Genomic DNA, 20,297 nt, shown 5'->3' with positions numbered 1-20,297 from the left:
CCGGTAGCTGATTATCTCTATTTTTGAAGGTTTGATCCTTTTGTTGAGCACGACAGGAAGAAATTCGAGATGGAGGGGATGACATGCAAAGGACCACGGGCAGGAATCGAACCCTGGTCACTGCGGTATGGACTGGGCCTTAATGGTATGCGCTCTACCCGGTGAACCACCAGCTGAGTGCTAATGGTCGACAGGACAGAAATCTTTTGATTTGTGTAATATTTTACATCCATTGAGAAAAGAAAAAGTAAATACCATTCAAGATCAAGCTTAGAGCTTTAAATATACGGAAAGAAACATGAAGCCGTCTTGGCATTGGTGTTGGATTCAGGGTCCAGAATACACGACATCCATCAGGGATTTTAAGTTATTTTTCTTTTAAAATAACGCAGCATTAGTTAAACATTACAATTGCTTGGGAGGTAGACCTTTAGGACCCGGTTTGGAGGATAAACAAGATGACTTTCATTGCTTGGCATAAATTATTATTCTTTATTAAGTATCAGCAACAGTCAAAGCATTTTTTTTTACACCAACTTTGTAAACAGAAAACAAAAAGGGAATCATGTTGCTAGATATCTTTTAGGCAATAAAATGAAAAAACAAGTTATCATACAACATATCTATATGAAATCATGTACAAGGCCCATGCATCGCACAGCCAAATAATTGTGTTTAGAAAGTATGAGTCAATCCTCAAGAACATGTTGGGATACTGACTGTAATATTAGGGTGTAATGTTGAGGGCGCATCCCTACAGGGGCAAGAGCCATCTCGGTCCATCCAAAACAGCACACAACTCCTTCCTCCAGGTGGATAATGGGTAACAATTTACATATTGAATAATTTGGAAAGCAGGAGTGGAGGTAGGTAGAAACATGGCCAATCAAATGGCAGCAGGCAGAGTTATTAAGGACTTAAAAGTAACGTGTAGAAGGCAGGTCTGCGTTTTCAGCCGGACTTGAAGAGAAGAATGGCAACCTGGCCCAGGTAGAAGTAGATGAAATGCTTGGTTTCATGCGTCACGTAGCTCCCAAAGTTTCTCCCAACGATACAATGCCACGTGGGGTTGTACTTTTTGTCAAACTCCTGAAGAGGAAACAACACCATTGATGGAGGCACGGAGAGCCTTTCATAGGAACATTACGAAATAGGAAAAGTGTGGTGATTGATAGTGGCAGTCAACCCACCTTTTTAATATAGGCAGCAATGTCCTTCTCAATGTTGTACTTCTCCATGGCCTGCGTGGCACAGTCCACTGCGTCCTGCTGCATGTCTTCTGACATGTCGGCATTCTTTATCACTGCTTTCCGGTCAGTCATGGTGGCTCTACATAGACAGAGAAAGAACAGTTCAAACTGGTCAAAAGGATTTGAGCCGATGACCCCATCTTTAGAAGAGATACCACTCAACCTTAGATGTGTCACTGAATGTAGATGACCTGTGGGTTGTAAAACACAAGCCATTGGAAGAATCCCTTTTAACCTACTTGTCTAGAGCCCTTGGATACCCACACCCTTCCAAATGTCCCCAATTGTGTTATAAGAAAACACCCAAACGTGTGGTGCAATGGTGTACTTGGGTTACCGTGAACGTTGCTTAGAATGAGACTATTGATTAGGGTTGTTGTGATTGAATGCTGACTTTGATATTAGTATTGGGTTGGACAGAGACTGCGCATCGTCTAGTTTTTGGTCTACCAGACTGCACATGTAATGACAAGAACGTCTTCAAAAAGACAGTGGAGGTATAATGGTTACCATACCGGTCTGTTCGACTCATTTACAAAAGGTTTTAAATAAACTGCCCAATAATAAAGCATTGGCCTTCATAGAGCCCAACGATGCATATGATGAATGGATAAGGTCAACATAGACCAAACATGGGTCAGCTTTGGAGTATTGAACTTGCGAAAGTGTGTAGGTTGCATGGTTTCTGCAATCCATGGGAACATGTCGGATCAACTCCGGGATCCAAAAAGTGTCGTTGTGGGGGATTTCCAACTATAATAACAAATTTGGCAAATAATGCAAATAATCTATATTGGCAAAGACTGACCAGTGGTTTAAAGCAGACAATACGGGAAAGGGTACACATGAGGCCATGTTCCTGCTATCCGTGTGGACCACCTGCCCACGCACAATACCACTTTGACGGGCTATAGATATCTCACTACACACAATTAAATGCTATTCAATAGTATACATGCGGATTTAATTAGGGCAAGAAAACGCTCGTCGTTCCAAGTACTTCTACGCTCCTGGGCATGTATAACTTTAATCATGACCACGCAATACGATGATACCGCCTTGTGTTTTTGATAAAGTCTACGCAATGCAACGACTCAATTCAATGAACCACTCTTTTCCACTAAACACGAGGATACCTTCATATGGTCGCATCTCTAGTCAGGTACACAATTGCCCCTAATGACACAGAAAATAAAGCTTACCTTTTTTTATTTTTACTGAAGTTCGGTGTATAACGTCTTGTCTAGAAATGCACAGCCCGTTTGTCGCTCATTTATGCTGTGACATGCTACGTTTGTATCTGCCCCGCCCCCCGCGTTACATCAACCTTCTGATTGGAGGAAATTAATACTCGACCAGATCTTTCGCGATTTTCACTAGCGGGCTACTGCCCGCATCTTATTTCCACCCAGAATGCACCATTCCTTCCTCCTTATCGTGAGATTGGATCCAGTTGACAATCAATAACATCGATTAAGTCTCTTGAGACACTATACTTAACATCGGTATGAGCTGAAATGATTATAGGTTAACATCATTTTACACCATATAGTGTATTCCTGAATAAATACAGGATAGGTATGCTTTGTTAATTACAGCTATTTTTTGATCCATTACATGCAATATTGCACACTAACTCTACAGTAGTATTTTTGTACATTACTTTTACCCGGCTATGTGTGAATACAGTCAAATCAAGCACTGATGTTTTGTCTTTAAAGTACCAATTTAAACAGGCCTGTTATTCCTTTAATGCATATTTAGTTATTAGGATGCGAATGTCGCAAGGGCAGTAGTTTTGACACACTTAAATCCTTAGAAATGTATTTCAAGGGTTAGGGTTAGGTTAGGGTTCAGGGTTAGAGTTTTTTCCTAGAATTGAAAGTGGAGCTAGCGTTTTGTCCACTTTATCATACATGGATAACAAATTACCAAGAATGCAAACATGTTATACAATAAATGTAACTTTTATTTTTGAGATTAAGATTTCAACTTTGAATGATCATCAGAACATAACTTCTCCACAGCACAAACCTGCTTGGGAAAGAATAAAAAAAAAGATGGCAAACCACATCAATGACACCCCCCCTCCCTCTGATAACCCACTCTATTTACCGCTCTCCTTATGTGCGTGGGTCCAGCCTGCTTCCTGGTTATGATCCCAGCCATGCTCCACATTCTCTCCCTCTTTCATTTTAAAAAACGGATCAGGAAAAAAAAAATTGCCTCATCTGGAAGACTTCTGTGATTGGGTCGCTGATGTCCCAGACACACGCAAAAACAAGATTTTTGTGGGGGTTATTTTTAAAAGGCCAATTAGAGAAAAGATCCTTTGCTATAATAACTCCGGTTGGCTCGGGCCATGGGTCGGGATCTTCTCCCAGTAAAATGCTCCATGTATCCATCCTGAAGCCTAATCCTAATCCTGATCTGATCCTGAATCCTGATCCAGCTCCAGAGTGGGAAGCACTGAGCCCCGTCCGAACCTTAATACCAGCAGAACCAAAGAGAAGGAGGCCAGTTAGAGTCACACCACACTAAAGACATTCAAAAATAAATTCGATCATTTTCCTACATTAGGGGGGGGGGGGGGACAAACTTAGAATGATATATTAAAATATATCTACTAATGATGCCACATGGACAGTTGCTACTTAACCATTAGCAAAACAAGCAAGAAAACCACAGACCAAATGGTCTTCGAACAACACTAGTATTTAGAACTGAGTTTGATTACACCACCCTGGCAAAACAGAGCAATGCATTCTAGGTGTTTGGATGCAGGACTGGTGTGCAGAAGCATTGTCTTGTATCCTGGTGGGCACAGTTCATATATTCAACAATTAAACAAGCATGCAGAAGTAACTCTAGCCACCACAACACAACGCTTTTGTAGACTTTGTGGGTCAAAAATAAAAAAGGAAATAAAAAGGAAAGCTGTAGAAAATATCTTCGGCTAGCCTTCGGAGGCCACAGGTGTCATACCATTGGTTCGTTTTTTGATTCCTCCTCCTCCTGTTAATCCTAATTCCTGTTCCCCATGCTATCCTGCTCCTCTGAACTCTACAGAGAGATACACATGACAGGGTCAAAGTACAGCAGTTCATAAACACTAAAATGCATGGCCAAGATAAAAAAAAGTAACGGTATAAACAAAGCGTTAACAAAGCGGAGCAACCTCTTCAAAATTGAAATTTGAAAACATCTGGGGAAGTCCAAAAGACCAGCAGGGTAACATTACAATCAGCTGGTGGATTTGGTACTGAAAAGGTCAGTATGAAAGGGGAGAGACAAGTTAGACTACTAGGGCTATGCACACTGGTGAGATATTAGTCAGGAGAGGGAAGGCAAGAGAGATGATGGGAGACACACACACACACACACACACACACACACACACACACACACACACACACACACACACACACACACACACACACACACACACACACACACACACACACACACACACACACACACACACACACACACACACGGGAAACAAAAGAAACAACCAGAGAAGAAGGTTCAACAGCAGATGGTCAATGAGGGGGGGGGGGGGGCATTGTCGTGATTTCCCCATGTCTCGCCGGTCTAGGAGCGAGAGCGAGAGCGGCGAGGGGAGTAACGTGGAGACTCCCGTCCGCGGCGTGGAGAGTAGCGGCGTGATCCGCTGTTGCTCCGGCTGCGGCTGTTGCTGCGAGAGCGCGAGCCTCCATAGCTGGGGCTCCGGGGACCATCCACCTTCACACGGATGTATGCCGTCTCTCCCTACACAGTCCCAACCGAACAGACGCATTACAATAGATAATACACATACGGAACATAAGGGCTGAGGTTCATCACAATTAACAATAAGCATTAGCACCCTCCTTCCTCAAAAGGGCCACCTTCCAATCTCTTAAGGACTTTCCGTTTCATCTCCAAAACACTGCCTAGTTCCAGATCTATTGCTTGTTGAGATAAAGTTAAGCCAGAGCCCCAACCTACCTCGTGTGAACGAAACTTTGTGTTATCAAGCTTGCGGACGGCATAGCTCATGTCTTCTTTCCGTACAAACTCCACCACGCCGGTACCATCGCGTAACACATCGGCATAACATACATCACCTGCCTCCCTCATGTGATCTTTCAGATCTTGCCAGCTTCCACTGGGTGGTAGACCTGTAAAGATAGCAAGCTGGCTTTAAAAAACATTATTCTGATTGAGAAATCCTACGGAGGAATACTGGTTCAGAGACACTCACCTGACACAATTACTCTGTACTCTGAACGTCGTGAGGGGGGACCATATCTCCCCCTTGCTGTTCCCAGTGATCCCCCGCCACCACCACCACCACCACCACCTCCTCCTCCTCCTCCTCCTCTGTTGCCCCCCCGGCTGCTTCTTGGAAACTCGACACGGAGACGATAGCCATCGTAGTCGTAACCATCACGTCCATGGACCGCATCCTCTGCATCCCTGGTAAAGGAAACGGATGAATCTTTGTTGCTCAGTCATTCAGCAATTGGTCTGCCCAGTTGGTATTTTAACCCTTAGTGGGAGCATTGATCACCATAAAAACGTTAGCCACCCAATTTTAAACCAAATCTATAGAAAATGTTGCCACAGACCGTTCATAATGAGCACCCATTATTATAGGCCCACTTAGTGAGTCCAGAGTTGTTATACACAGAGATATCGTTTGGTAGCACGTTAGTTTCTGTTCACCTGGAGTCCTCGAATTCCACAAAGGCAAACGGGGGTCCGCCTCTTCTGTTCTTCAGATCGATATCTCGGATACTTCCATATTTGTAAAATACATCTTCAACGTCTTTAGTACGGATATCGGGAGGGAGATTCCCGACATAAATCCGACAATCGTTGTTTCCTGCTGGTCCCCGTACTACTTCAGCCATGCCGTTGATCCGGACTGCGCTAAGTTAGCTAAAGCGTAAAAGGTGATATTACGGTTGATCTGAGAGAAATCCTAAATAAAAAAACGTTTGATTATCTGTCGTGAAATTGTATCCACATTTAAAGACGGGTGTTCGTTGCAAATTGCTTACTTCGTGGTAGGTCGAGACCGCTTTAAAATAGCTACCTTCAGGTTAGCTTAGCAATTTCCTTAGCTTTAAGCCGCAACCAATCAGATTAATGCTTGAGCGTTTACGTCACCAACCCTATAGCAGTCTTCCCGCCTGCCGAATCAGAATTCCGAATTTAAATCTCCCATTGTTTGATAGAGTAGAGGTGGTTCACAATGGATTTTGTTTTGTTGCTTAAAAATGCCTGAAGCAAACTTCCGTTTTATGAGATGAATTTCAGGGAAAGATGGTGTATGTTTACTCAATTTAGAAAGATGCATGTTGGTAATGCAGGGCCAGCATTCAGATTACAAAGCAGTGCTTCACAAACATTTAACTCTGTATGTATGCAAGTTTAATATTAACACAAAGACAGCAGCTTGAGATACATGCCTAAATTAAAAGTTGATTATTTGTTTTACTTTGAATCATTTGAAATTTCAAATACATAAAACCATTGCATATAGAAAAAAATAATTCTGGCCTAGGTCAGTGTCAGACATAGGCTATGTGCGCTCAATCTTGCAAATAATATAATAAATAAAAATAACCCCTCCCTTATAAACAGAAACATAATACAATCCATGCTGAAAGTGGCTTAACAGTTTAGTTATCTTTCCTTCCCAGGATTCATCCCATTAAGAAAGTTTTAAATATGAAGACCAGTCAGAAAACTCTGGTCTTCAGACTGTCATAAGTCCTTCACACTGCTCGAGTCCTTCTTAGTCCTTCTTGCTCTGCTTCAACTTGCGTCTCTGCCTGGCCTCAGACGCAATCTTGATCAGTGACAATAATATAGGAACACACATGGGCAGGAAGAGTGGGATGTATATGGCAAACTTCTGGTCGTCTGGAAAGTAGAGGAGGTGAAGGAGGGAGGGGTCGAAGAAGGCCCTCTCTGAGGCTAAGATGGCCTCTTTACTGTACTGCAGAGCGAAGCCCAGGTTCCCAGCCTCCAGCTCTGCCACAGCCAGCTGTAGAGAGGTGACGGTGCTGGACACCTGTCACAACAAAATATTAGATAACAGATACAGAATATAATGACAAACACAGTACCAAATGATAATATACAAGCATATGTGCAAGAGTAACCCAAGTTTGTTATTTATATAATGAAATAAATTGACGGATCCAGCAAATGATAAAGAACAAAGCTTTTCTTTCATCACCTGCGAGGCGATGTTGTCGTTAATAACAATGTTGCCTATCTGGTCGAGGAGCTGGGCCAGTGAGGTGATGGTTGTGGTTGCTGTGGCAACGTTCTCCACCGTCCTGCTCCACATGAGCCGATCCAGCTCCCAGTCAGCCAGTCCCGCACCGCCGCACGGCTCCACCAGGAAGCCAGGGGGCGCCGGGGAAGACTGCACACCCAGCATCAGTCTGATACAAGTGCAGGTGCACACATGGGTTAGAATGCACATGTGTGGGGATGTGTGCACAAGGGTTAGAATACACATGTGGGGGGGGGATGTGCGCATATGGGTAAGAATACACGTGTGGGGGGATGTGGATGGGTTATAATGGAGGGCTACAAGAGTTCTACACATCCATCGTATGAATAGCCCTACCGAAGTTGTGCGAGGAACACCCCCATGACTTTCTCCATGTTAATGTTGATGTTCACCGGGAGTGGGGTCTCCCCTCTTCCGTACAAGTCGTTTACATTGTACACCTGTAAGACAAAGTGGAAGCCTGCGGTCAGCCGGTGTTTCCTCTATGTGCACCATCGCATGATCTGGTCTCAGCAGATACCTTGACTCTGTTGGTTGTTATGTCATATTTGGAAGCTCAATCTGTACATTTTTTCAAAACAATCACCAGAAGTAACCATTTGAAGGGTTCTTTTAAAAAAAAAAAATCTTCCTAGCGTTGCTAGGTTAACAACTCACAGAACCACTGCTACAAAAAAAAAATCTAGGGGAAACACTGGTTCAGCATATACAACACAGAGTTAACACCGGGGGGGGGGGGGGGGGGTATTTTCGATCAATCCAAAAATTCAACAACCAATCTTAACACTAACAGAAATATTGTCTCATAGGTTTGGAGAGGATGGGTACGATGTCTATAGTGCATTTGAAAAGTCCTGACCATAATCCCTCCCCAGCGAGGTGAGTGGAAAGCGTTGGAGGCCACCGGCTGCTTCTGGTGGTCGTGGATGTAGAGTGGGGAGTGGTGGGCATCAGGGACATAGAGCAGGAAGTTCAGCACTGGGTTGGACGACGCAGCATTGGAGCCTGGAGGAAAAACACAGAAATATTGAAGTAGAATTGGAGTCCCCTCAAAGCCCTTCGGAGATTATTTGTTCTTGTGTCCTTGAGAGAGAATGAGTCTTACCAAGCCTAGCCTCCACAGGGTTTATGACGTGCGCGAGGCTGTCTGCATTCAGCGTATAGGCCTCCAGGCTGCTGTCAAACCGAGGGTTGACCCCCAGCATGGCGTAGTACAAAATCTAGAAGTACAGAGGGTGGGGTACACGTCAAACCTGAGTGATTTACCTACGCACTTGTTTGGAAAACGGACACATACACACACACGCATGCAGGAAGGCATGGCCACACACCTGTGAGTCGATGCTGAAGTTAGCCAGAGGGGCCAGTTTAGTGAGCAGAGGCTGGATATAGCTGTGTACAGCACCCTCAATATCCCAGTCTAGGCGATGGGACTTTGGGTCAGGATTCAGCAGGCTGAACGTTATCTCATAACCTATAGCGTTTCATGAACAAAAATGAAGAATAGATTTAGCTGCGACTCCACCAATACTCAGTGTGGACAATAATCACAGTCATCTACTTTGGTCATAACAAACACTTTGATCTAATATATCTTGATACAAAGCATCTCAGTAATGCCTACAAAAAGAAAAGGAGTGGAGGGAACTACTGAGCCACCAGTAAATCTACCTGGCCTCCCCATACAACACCTTAGGTATCATAGGTACGTATAATCAGGGGTGCACATAACTGGTATGCATGCGCGCCCATAATCAGGGATGCGTACCGTCACTTGTGTTATTACCATACTTTTGCGTACCTAACCTTCAGGTCATCAATACAAAACCACACGTGTAGATTGTCGACTTTGGTGTTTCGGCAAAGTAGACGACAAAGCAGAAGATATATTTTTTTGTCTCCAAGAAGTGCCGTGGCTCAACAAGAATGATGAGTGCACTGACACGTGCGCACTGGAGAACTGCGCAAAATCAGCCGATCGCAACGTCCGTTACTGTGAGGCATCCATTCGCTGCGTGGTCAAGCTGCTGCAGTTTTATTAAACATTCAGCTGGAGCCAAAAACACAGAAGTTGTGCATTGAAAATGGGATCTCCTTTGTGAAACAGAGGAAGTTTCATAACGTCAGGTCTAATTAAATCAACGCTACGCGTGGAGTGAGTACCAAACACCATCTCCTGGTAAAAAAAAGTTATGTGCACCCCTCCGTATAATATCTTACCAGGGCTGGACTTGAAGGACCTCATGCTGTCAGCCAAGCTCTCCTTGCTCCCAGGGCTGAGGCGGACTCTGTCACTGAGGGCGGCCGTGATGTCAGTGTGACTGAACGACATCACCTGCACCACCTGTGTGATGCGCGGCTCCAGGTGGGCCAGCAGCTGCTTGTGGTTCTTGCCCACGCTCATCGGAGCGCCCATGCGCAGAACGGCAGTCCGGCGATGGCCGATGTACACGTCCACGCCCTGTCGGTGTGTGATTCTGTTAATGAATGGTTGTGAGTCGCTTTGGATAAAAGCATCAACAAAATCACCTAAATGTATTATGTAAATGTATTATAGATTGTTAATGTCATGATAATAACTGTATTTTCTCACATGCATCTTCAATACCTGAGAACTCAGGTATTGAAGATGCATGTGAAAAGAAAGAGCAGAGGTTATTTGTACCTGAGGCAGAAGAACAGATGTTTCTGGAATCACGTAAACCACAACCGATCCGCAAGGACTGGCACTGAGGGTATGCAGAGAGAGATCGGCCTCTACGTGGAGAACAGAGAGGGTATCATCACCAGAGTGGTCTCTCGCAAGGATCTCATTCAGAATTCTTAAGTGGCATCCTGCTTGGTACCCTAACACACTTGGTAAGCATATATTGTCATCCATTACATGGATGATTTGCGTGTGAGCACACAAATGTCACACAGCTAGTGTGAAATTGTGCTAAAGGCAGAAGAGTAAATCGTACCTGCTGCAGTGGGTTGCTTCAGGGCATCTTCCTCCATGATGTTAGCCGTACGATACTTTGACTCATAACGGTACCGCAAGGTTGTGTCATCTGTCAAATGACACGAGGCAGAATATAAGTACACTGAGAGAGAGGAGCATGCTACCTAATTGATCCGACAGTAATTGCAAACCGATGAACGCCGTCATCACCGTCCACTTTTTGGGCCTCCTCCTGTGTCCGTGTAAATGGAACCTTCTTCTGCTGCTCCGGCATCAGCGTCCCACGAGAGAACACCACCTCCACGTCAACACTGAGCTGCAGCTGTGGAACCATTTCCAACCAGATGAGAAGAGCCAATGCATGCAGACGTTGGACGACGGATGAACATAACGTGTCCAGTGAGCCATTGATCGGTAACACAAACAAACCTGGAGCTCAGCCAACTCATTGATCTGGTTGACAGGAAGCCAGGCTCTGTATGTTTCTGTGGTGCGCCACCATAATGGGACCCCTACCAAGACCACCACCACCGCTATAGACAGGGCAGCAAGCTGGCCTCGTTTGCGTTCTGTTTAGATAGATAGATAGATAGATAGATAAATAGATAGATAGATAGATAGATAGATAGATAGATAGATAGATAGATAGATAGATAGATAGATAGATTCATAGATTGATAGATTGATAGATAGAGATTCAAAGCAACCAGATTTACCATTACAACCAGTACCATGTTTTTTTTAACCTAAAATATGTAATTATATGTGGTTTTATGAATTGAATGAAAAGAAAGAGTAATAGAAAATACAACAGATGATGATCGATAGAATATACGCAAATGCGTTTATTTTATACTTAATGTACGGGTCCGAAAATGCCATGTATAAATCTGCAGCTAAGGGAATAGCAGGTGTTAATATGGTTTACTAAGAAAAAACAATTGACTAACCATTCCCCCGCAAAACTTTTTCAGTGCAAGTCCTAGAACTGCTAATGTACTACAATATCCTTGTAGATATATATCACATAAGTATGCAGAACATAAATAAAAGCAAAATATAAGCAATTGTGGTATCACTCACCCACTTCCGCGGTAGCCATTCTGTCTGTGCGGTGAAGAGGGGCGTTGGTTTAACTTCAAGACGGGAAAAAAACATCACGTGATCTATAAAGAGTTGTTAAAACGGATGTTGAATGTTGTTAAAAAGCTCTAATTCAAAATAGAGTATATAAATGTAAAATATAAAATCAGGATGTATATTTTCTTCGGAGGAGTATGCTGAATTAGCTTTATCTAGAACAAAATGGGATGTTCGGGTTTCACGCAGACTATGGCGTAGTGAAAATCGAACTCACCCATTGTCCCGGATACACGTCATATTGTTCAGCAAATATCGCCCTCCAGCGGATGAGCTGTCGTATTCCTGGCTCAATCAAAATAACTACAAATTAAATCTACAATTTATGGTTTGAGTCGTTGGATAAATAATGTTAAAATAATCTATATTGTAGATATTGATACAAGCGATGAAATACTTAAACTAAAATGCCCATTCAGAAAGACAGAACGATTGCATATCAAACATGTGTAGTTATTTGTATTTTTTATTTTTTTCTCCACTACTTTACACACCAAGTGCTCAAAGAACAATATCAACACAAACAATAGAACATTCCAACAGGCAGTGACTGTTTCCCCCCCGAACCCCACGTGACAGGTGACAGGTGACAGGTGACAGGTGACAGGTGACAGGTGACAGCAGAAGCCATCGTCTCAGTGAAGGGTCAATAGTGGACTAAAACACCAGCACCACAAAATATTGATAGCTTCACAACCGAATACATGGATTAATAGATAATGTATATCTCTTGTTACATTTAGAACAGACACACAATACAGTTCCTTAATAAGCATTTTAAGGATTAGACAAACAGAAACGTTAAGATGAATGATTGAGCATTTTGACGTAAAGTTGTTGCTGCTGGAGCTACAGCTGTCTCTAGTTAAACCTACACTGTGTGTCTGTGTCACTCAAGCAATCTTACTCAGACATTCTCTGATAAATTAGGTAAATCAGCAAATTCAACTATTTGCAGTTAATCTCATTGGCTGTTCTTAAAATCTGGTCCGCTCTAACTTGACTTTCGTAACCAATCCACTGGCTCCACTGCAGGACAGATGTGTAGTGTCACGTGTCAACAAACCACAACTGCATTCTCATTCTCAAAACACCAAGATGAAATACCACCTGCATCGACGCAATCGTCATCTATCTCGAGAAAGGTAAACATACCTACAGTATGTGCTCGGTTTCACTTTCTTCAACAAAGCAAAAATCAACCATTCCCAACATGCTCAATCCCCTTTGACTTTTAAAAACCCAATCACTGCTCACACACATTAAATAACATCACTTTTACAGTTGCCACCAGGATCTCTTGTGTCATCAGAGTAACAGAAAACACAGCCTCTTCCCCTTGCTGTTTGGTATGTATCACCATTGTTGTTTCACATTATGTGTTAAGCTCACACGTTTAACAATGGTATTTTTAAACTCTAAAGTACGGTAGACCGAGCAGGCTGGTTATAGAGAGGGGAGTCGGGGTTGTGGTGGAGGAGCGGAGCAGGTAGGACGATAGGTGTGGTCACAGCAGCATGTAGCAGTCCTTTGGGCTGGCTTAGTAGGCGTGGTTGGCTACGTAGAGGGACTGCCCAGCCGCGTTGCCGCTGCCAGAGGACTCGTACTTGCCCTGTGCAGCCAGGCTGTTGGCCTGGAGGAGGCACGGAGAGAAACATGGTAAACAACAGTAAAAAAACAGATATTTTTAAAGACGAGCTGAAGTCCAAAGTTCGATAGGATGTTATTATTATGGGATATTAGAAAATGTAGAAAATAAGTTTAGTATATACTTATTTGGAAAAATAAGTATAGTATACACTTATTTTTTTTTTTACACATTGCTTTGTTAACCTTCAAAGTAGGTCCGACGCCAACGGTGCTGTTATTTATATATTTACAGACTTGGCGATGAAATCCCATCTAAAGAGGACATTAAGGCCCAATCCCATTCCTACCCCTTTCCCTTACCCCTTCCCCTTACCCCAAGAAATGGGATTGGGCCTTTGGTGACAGTCGTCTTTCTAATCCTATCGCACTCCCACAAACGCACCTCGGCCCGTTTTATGAACTCCTCGGTGGCGGCCTTCTCGTTGTCCAGCTCTCCCTTCCAGGCGTTGAGGGCGGAGGCCTGCAGTGCGCGGCCGTAGGAGAAGGTCAGAGCCCAGGGCTTGGCCAGGGGGCAGGTATTGATGGCATTGAGGTTAATGCTGGCTTCCTCCTCTGACTGGCCGCCAGATAAGAAGGTCACGCCTGGGGATAGAGACATCATCCACAATATAATGTACACACACACACACACACACACACACACACACACACACACACACACACACACACACACACACACACACACACACACACACACACACACACACACACACACACACACACCAGGTTTTTATTAAAGATTTATTTTTAATAAAAACACGAAAATATGGGAAAGAGAGAGGAAGACATGCAGCAAAGGACTACGGGCCGGAATCAAACCCTGGTCCCTGCAGTAAGGACAGAGCCTTAATGGTACCTGCTCTACCCGCTGAGCCACCGGGGCGACCCACACACACACACACAGTTAGTACGGCGGAGTAAGCCCACCCTTGCCTCATCATTAACTTTAGGAATTGACTTCCTGTCGGACGAAGCACATGACTCACCGGTGACGGCGGGGGGCACCGTGCGTCTCAGGGCTGTGACGGTTGCCATGGCGATCTCCTCGTTGCTGTACTTGTGGGGGCAGGAGTGTCCAGCTGTGACCATGTTGGGCTTCAGCAGCGTACCCTCCAGGTACACATGGTGGTCCGACAGCGCTTTGTAGACGGCCGCAAGCACCTACCGGAACAGAGGGGGGAGGAGGAGGCGGACATTTGGAAACAAAGACATGTGGAGATGATTCTCAATTTACTATTTTTTTGCACACCCATATCACATGAACAAAAATAAACACAAGATCATCACAATGGACCAGCGTGTGACCTCATTAAATCATCCCGCCAATTCCTTTAAAAATCTTGACGTAGTATATTGTGGTATCAATTTAAATATAAAAATCAAATATGCCTTAAATGGCCTAAATGATCACGGAAATTATAACTATTATACAAACTAGAGTTTCTGCGCTCGCATTGCGAGCGCTCAACCTTTTTAAGCAATTAACCTTTTTAACTATTCAGCGCTAATTATCATTTAGGAGGCCACTCAATGACATGCAGAAGCGTCATCAAGACTTTCTACTCCTCATTCAAATATACGGTAATTTACATTTCCTACGGAGAAAATACTACTACAAATTTCAGGATATATTGTTCATACATACAGCCCATCAGGAGAATCGCAGGAGAATATCAGGACTTACACATGTGTCTTTAAGCATCTAGTGTGTGAGCATTTGATTGCATTACAAAATGAGTCCATTTATGGGTTACAGGGGTAATTGTTCAATGGAAAATGTAGTATATTATGCATGCAAAATCAATTATTCAAAAGCTTTTACTGTTATTCAGGGCTCAAAGTACATTGACATTTAAAAAATGCATTTCAACTACTATTGGTTCGTTGAAAATAATAATAACAAACAGCTGAAAATTGTGTTAATTTACAGAAGCACCTTAGTGAAATAAACTAAGTGTAACAACAGCTAAGGCAGCAACCTACCTACCTAGTGAAATAAAGCACAGCCTTGTGTGGGAGAGGGGGAGAGGGAGAAGGGGGGGTTTGAGGGCAAGATTGTGGATTGTACATGACGTGAGAGTTTGAAATGTTTATTTTATTTTATTTTTTTACCAGGAGAATACATCATTGAGATTAAGAAAATGGGGGGATATCAGTATCACGACACTGCGGGATGCGAGATTGATCTTGCTGTTTTCTTTGTACGCACGTGTGTGAGTGTCTGTGTGTGCATGAGTGTGTGGTGTGTGTGTGTATACGGTGTCCTGCGCTGCCCTTTCCTTGAAACGTCTGTCCAGATAAATCCATATGACAAACGATTTGTGAAGAAGCTCACCTTCTCACTGATGTACTGGCAGCGTTTGAGGTCATGGTCTCCGTCGGGAAGGATCTCAGGCTCCACAATGGGGACAATCCCGTTCTAGAAGGCAGGAGCCAGTTCACAACCCATGAAATTAGACAACAGCATACAATATACCAATATAGAATGATATGAAGCCCAGTGAAAAGAATACTTAGATTTGAGGATAAAATAGCAAGAGTTTAATCCACTAAATCAGCAAGATACCAAGCTGAAAAATCCCAAAATAGCAAGGCCGCAAGATACCATTGTAGGCTGATTCTACGCCACAAAGAGCTCACTAGCAAACTAGCAACATATCAAGCTAGCAGGATATTTTCTATGAAAAAGATACAAAGCCACCAAAACGAACCTGTTGGCAGATACTAGCATATCGTGCTAGGACGTTGGCGTTCTCCATGATGGCGAGCTCAGAGGGTGTGTTCTCGGAGATCTTCAGCACACACCGCCACTTGGCGAAGTCAGCGCCATCTTTCTTGTACTGGGCGCAGCGCTCAGACAGCCCATCCAGACCTGGAGGGAAGCAAACACGTTAGACATCATGTCCTGGATGTGTGTGTGACTTGGAGTGTGTTTGGTGGTCCCGGGGTTACCTTGTGTGGTGGTCTCCCCGTCAGTCCCCGCAAGGGGCACAACACCTTTGTCCACCTGCAGAAAGATAAACAAAGGTTAGGGGGGGGGGGAGAGATAGAGAGTGAGCCCCAGGCTTTGAGAGAGCGGGGTGTACCTTAATGCCCACGACCAGGCCTCGGTCCTGGATCAGCTTGGAGAAGACGGTCCCGTCGTCGCTGCTCTGGTACAGGGTCTCGTGGAAGAAGATCACGCCGCCGATGCAGCTGTCGATGCGCTCGTCCGCGGTGAAGAGGAGCTGGCGGTAGCGCCGGCGGTTTTCCTCAGTGTTTTCCACACCGATGGGGTTGAAGCGCTTTGCCATGCTCCCTGTGGACGTACACACGGCACTGCTTTATGCTATGCAGGCATGGTGCTGCTAGGACGCACTCACACCGGGGTTACAGACCACATGTGGATATCAAACACTGGTGAGCAGCTCTGTCCCTGAAGATTTATTACTCCGAGTTGCCAGTCTTACTTCCTTAAACACACTTTATATTAAATATAATATAGAACAGAAGTTATATACTCTGGCAAAATTATATATTATTAAATATATATTATCAATTATAAATGCAAATAAACGCAAAGCAAGATGCATATCCTTTCTAGGCAATTGAAATTAACAGAATTGTCGCATGTTTTGTACAGACATAATAATTAATTTCACATTACCATGTTAACCAATAGTGACAAAGGGAAGTATCCTCATTTATTGTGTAGCATTCAACAATAATACGAAAATAACTACAGTTATAATATGTAATATGACAATTCTGCATTATTAATAAGAACACACAGCGCTGCCCAACGCATCTTGTTCGTAGGGGAGGCTTTACGAGAGCGAGAGAGAGAGAGAGGGAGAGGGAGAGGGAGACAGATAGATAGAGAGCGAGAGAGACTGCTAGAGAGAGAGAGAGAGAGAGAGAGAGAGAGAGAGAGAGAGAGAGAGAGAGAGAGAGAGAGAGAGAGAGAGAGAGAGAGAGAGAGAGAGAGAGAGAGAGAGAGAGAGAGAGAAAAGAGAGAGAGAGAGATAGAGAGAGGTGAAGGTACCGGTGGATTCATCGGCTGCCAGGATGCCTTTGCCCGGGGCGACGATCCTCTCGGCGATCTCCTGGAGCTCCTTCTTCTGCTCCGGGGTGAGGGCGGGGAACTGGTGAGTCATCTTGGCTGAGGACATAACCACAGGAGATGGAGAGCTTACACTGGGTACTAGGTCACCTCTAGTTACCGGTTAACCTCTCCTGGGTAACCTCTGTTATCCGATAGTTCATGGTTAACCTCTAGCCATAAACCGTCTGGTTTAAGGTCTCTACTGGTCAATTACCGTTTAACCACTATACTGATTAACCCCTTATACTGCTTAACATCTACTAGTTTACCTCTATTCTGGTTTAGCTCTAGTTACTAGATTACCTTTAGTGGTTTGATTACCTTTACTGGTTAACCTATATACATGATGAATTGATAAATTGAACAATTCTAGTCACTGGTTAATCTCCTGTTGCTGGCTGATATTTTTCTGTGACTTGCGATGACTTGAAATCAAACCGCCACAAAATGGAGGACTTGTTAATTCCCAAGCACTGCTGATTCATTATTATGTTGAAATACAACCCCCTCTCCAGACCTTGTCCGATTCAATTACTTCATGTAATTCAAGACACCGGATCTACATTCATCATCATAATTTTGTGTGTCTATTATTCTCGACTGGGATTGGTTCCCTCATATTGATTTATATTTACCATTTTTTTTGTACACATTTTGTTCTTTACAACTTTTTTATATTTTGTATTTATGTATGAGGCAAAGATATATGAATGTAAATACGTCTGAATATTAACATATATTTCTATGTTTCTCTGCACATCTCAAGAGTCTAAGGCTGTAGAACACATCCCAGTAGCCTAGGTCATAACACACGGCCAATGGCAATGGGCTTCCTCTCCCTCGCTGAACCGTTAATAATCAGTTGCGTAATTCCATACACACTGACTGTGTAGCTACAGCGATTAGAGACACACAGAGAGACAGATAAAGAACGAGTCAGAGGGACCACATGAAAGGCGGAGAGAAACAGAGCGAGAGAAAAACACAGAGTGTGAGAGAGACCGACAGACTTACTGAAAGATACAGAGAGAAAAAGATTGAGCATTTGTGTAATCATTTATCGGTGAAATTAAAACGATTTATAATAGAATCAAGATGGCAAAGAGACCAGAGGGAGAGTGTGAGAGAAAGAGAGAGGGAAACAGAGAGATTATGCAATCGCCTTCAGATGAACCGGCCTGCCAGTCTTCATTACATCAAACAATGAGACATGGCCCCTAGCCAGCCTGTTCATTTACATTCAGTTCACAAGCTGCTCCCCCTGGCACTGTGGTTTGTGGGTCAGTTTAACATTGTTTTGTACCATATTCCCAATGTTGCCGTATCCCTTGGCCCTTCGAACCCTGATTCATACTTTCTCATTTATTGTTAGCACTCTGGGGTTTTATTTATGGAAGTCCAGATATACACTTCAGACTCCAAGCATCAGCACCATTATTGGACCTGCTATGCTGCTCTTGTTAATGTTGTCTGCATTGTGGTGGTGGGCCCAACTTCGGCGTAATGTGTGGAATGCGGAATATATCTGTTGTGAATTGTTGCTATAATCCTTTAGTTTGAAGAGCTTTTATCCTCCGGAAGCTGACGTGTGCGTGTGCGTGTGCGTGTGTGTGTGTGTGTGTGTGTGTGTGTGTGTGTGTGTGTGTGTGTGTGTGTGTGTGTGTGTGTGTGTGTGTGTGTGTGTGTGTGTGTGTGTGTGTGTGTGTGTGTGTTAGTGTGTGTAATGGCATTGTCACGATATTGAGTGACCCATCACGGTACGCATGGACGTGCGATGCTGCAGTTTATATATGGAACACTGAGATCCAGCAGGACTAAGAGGATCACCTGCCTCTTCGTAATCTACAATCCTGGATGTAGAGGTTACCCTTGTTTACTTCACCAAACGTTTTTCAACGTGTGCATACTTGCCAACATATCGAGCAGACATCCTTTGCATTGGACTATGCCAAGCAAAGCAACCCCTTTTGATGATTATGTAATGGAATTTGAAGTCAAGACCAGTCGTGCCACCAGAAATGGTCTACGTGCCTTTGCGCAGCCAGAGACCCCACCCACCTCCCAGTGACACCGGCCTCCCAGCGCAGATTTAGGAAAATGATCATGTTTACGAATATATAAGTAAGTATGTAAAGTAAGCTAATACAAATGGTTAATGAAGCAGCCAACTAATATAACTAACACGACTGACCCTTGTCGTTTCGCCCATCGTGTCTCTGTTGTATGAAGCAAAATGACATGCGTCGCAGAGCAGATGATACCCTTTATTTAAATAAATAAACGATTAGTTTAAAATAGTTTAAAACGAAGGAAAAAATTGCCACAGAGATGTATTGCTGCATCACCAAGCTACCTTATTAAGATGAAATATGTCTCTGTTTATCCTTTAGTTTAGTTTATACGTTTATTTAACAGGGGGCATGCACAACATTGGGTGGCCAGAGTTATCTTATAGCTAATTTACAACTAGGCTGTAGTCCTTCTTACCTGATGATGGATACGAGAGGAACGACTCAGGTGTGCTGGCGATGCAGGGATGGAGTGCGTCTGGCTGTCTGCTGTTTCATGCCCGCAACGCAACGTGACTCTTTACGAAACCCTAGCGATGGGCGGAGCCTGCTTCATATGACGAGGTATTCATCGTCAGTCCTTTATTTAAAGTGCCACATTGAGCCTGCGCATAAGCCACAACCATGACTCAAACAACAATGCAGTATGAAACTGCAATGTTCGATACTATTAGGTAGTGTTGGTGGAAAAAGCAAAGTTAATAAAAATGGTCGATAGAATTGATGGATGCTTGTTGTATGTTACAAAATTGTTTGATACATTAACATCATATAATTATGATGTATTCAATGATTAGTAGGGCTACTGAAATTTCATATCACACAGGGATCATAATCATTGAGATTTTATTAGAGGCTATTT

General features: G+C 43.6%; 4 protein-coding genes across 6 annotated transcripts; all 4 read right to left on the bottom strand.

Annotated features, from left to right (window-relative positions):
* Window positions 1-468: 468 nt before the first annotated feature.
* dynll2b (dynein, light chain, LC8-type 2b) lies at window positions 469-2,574 on the bottom strand. The gene is made up of 3 exons (XM_030360954.1): window positions 2,453-2,574; window positions 1,191-1,329; window positions 469-1,089 (listed from the first exon to the last, which is right to left on the bottom strand). The coding sequence occupies exons 2-3, from the start codon at window positions 1,320-1,322 to the stop codon at window positions 952-954; spliced, it is 270 nt and encodes an 89-aa protein (XP_030216814.1). The 5' UTR covers window positions 1,323-1,329; window positions 2,453-2,574; the 3' UTR covers window positions 469-951.
* A 622-nt stretch (window positions 2,575-3,196) lies between these two features.
* LOC115547035 (serine/arginine-rich splicing factor 1) lies at window positions 3,197-6,381 on the bottom strand. Of its 3 annotated transcripts, none has more exons than XR_003977328.1 (5): window positions 5,961-6,373; window positions 5,497-5,711; window positions 5,241-5,413; window positions 4,236-5,021; window positions 3,202-3,736 (listed from the first exon to the last, which is right to left on the bottom strand). XR_003977328.1 is itself a non-coding variant. In XM_030360952.1 (5 exons), exons 2-5 carry the CDS (start codon window positions 6,146-6,148, stop codon window positions 4,845-4,847), a joined length of 753 nt encoding a protein of 250 aa, XP_030216812.1. In that variant the 5' UTR covers window positions 6,149-6,219; window positions 6,299-6,381; the 3' UTR covers window positions 3,202-4,844. The 3 variants fall into 3 exon arrangements, 2 of the variants coding, with proteins under 2 accessions (XP_030216813.1, XP_030216812.1); XM_030360952.1 differs by having other exon boundaries at window positions 3,202-5,021; window positions 5,961-6,219; window positions 6,299-6,381; XM_030360953.1 differs by having other exon boundaries at window positions 3,197-5,021; window positions 5,961-6,171.
* A 267-nt stretch (window positions 6,382-6,648) lies between these two features.
* pigs (phosphatidylinositol glycan anchor biosynthesis, class S) lies at window positions 6,649-11,851 on the bottom strand. Its single transcript, XM_030360951.1, has 12 exons — window positions 11,576-11,851; window positions 10,922-11,061; window positions 10,703-10,814; window positions 10,512-10,601; window positions 10,214-10,305; window positions 9,769-10,009; window positions 8,880-9,022; window positions 8,654-8,768; window positions 8,408-8,553; window positions 7,885-7,988; window positions 7,486-7,696; window positions 6,649-7,317 (listed from the first exon to the last, which is right to left on the bottom strand). Exons 1-12 carry the CDS (start codon window positions 11,592-11,594, stop codon window positions 7,039-7,041), a joined length of 1,692 nt encoding a protein of 563 aa, XP_030216811.1. The 5' UTR covers window positions 11,595-11,851; the 3' UTR covers window positions 6,649-7,038.
* Window positions 11,852-12,080: 229 nt separating this feature from the next.
* On the bottom strand, window positions 12,081-19,995 carry aldocb (aldolase C, fructose-bisphosphate, b). Its single transcript, XM_030360947.1, has 9 exons — window positions 19,854-19,995; window positions 17,307-17,423; window positions 16,369-16,580; window positions 16,235-16,289; window positions 15,994-16,154; window positions 15,618-15,701; window positions 14,269-14,443; window positions 13,665-13,864; window positions 12,081-13,265 (listed from the first exon to the last, which is right to left on the bottom strand). The coding sequence occupies exons 2-9, from the start codon at window positions 17,416-17,418 to the stop codon at window positions 13,173-13,175; spliced, it is 1,092 nt and encodes a 363-aa protein (XP_030216807.1). The 5' UTR covers window positions 17,419-17,423; window positions 19,854-19,995; the 3' UTR covers window positions 12,081-13,172.
* Between the last annotated feature and the right edge of the window lie 302 nt (window positions 19,996-20,297).

The sequence above is a fragment of the Gadus morhua genome, chromosome 7 (genome assembly GCF_902167405.1).
Source record: "Gadus morhua chromosome 7, gadMor3.0, whole genome shotgun sequence".
In the NCBI taxonomy this organism is placed as follows: domain Eukaryota; kingdom Metazoa; phylum Chordata; class Actinopteri; order Gadiformes; family Gadidae; genus Gadus; species Gadus morhua.
This window is presented reverse-complemented; position numbering and strand designations above follow the sequence as displayed.

Coding starts and splice junctions, on each gene's coding strand:
- pigs (XM_030360951.1), bottom strand. Junction 8,554..8,653: donor CCCTGTGGAGGCTAGGCTTG/GTAAGACTCATT, acceptor TTTTTCCTCCAG/GCTCCAATGCTGCGTCGTCC. Junction 7,697..7,884: donor GTGTTCCTCGCACAACTTCG/GTAGGGCTATTC, acceptor CACTTGTATCAG/ACTGATGCTGGGTGTGCAGT.
- LOC115547035 (XM_030360952.1), bottom strand. CDS start 6,148: ATGGCTGAAGTAGTACGGGGACCAGCAGGAAACAACGATTGTCGGATT. Junction 5,712..5,960: donor GTGGAATTCGAGGACTCCAG/GTGAACAGAAAC, acceptor TTCCTTTACCAG/GGATGCAGAGGATGCGGTCC. Junction 5,414..5,496: donor GTACAGAGTAATTGTGTCAG/GTGAGTGTCTCT, acceptor CTATCTTTACAG/GTCTACCACCCAGTGGAAGC.
- aldocb (XM_030360947.1), bottom strand. CDS start 17,418: ATGACTCACCAGTTCCCCGCCCTCACCCCGGAGCAGAAGAAGGAGCTC. Junction 16,581..17,306: donor GGCAGCCGATGAATCCACCG/GTACCTTCACCT, acceptor GTACGTCCACAG/GGAGCATGGCAAAGCGCTTC. Junction 16,290..16,368: donor GCCTGGTCGTGGGCATTAAG/GTACACCCCGCT, acceptor ATCTTTCTGCAG/GTGGACAAAGGTGTTGTGCC.
- dynll2b (XM_030360954.1), bottom strand. CDS start 1,322: ATGACTGACCGGAAAGCAGTGATAAAGAATGCCGACATGTCAGAAGAC. Junction 1,090..1,190: donor TTGCTGCCTATATTAAAAAG/GTGGGTTGACTG, acceptor TTTCCTCTTCAG/GAGTTTGACAAAAAGTACAA.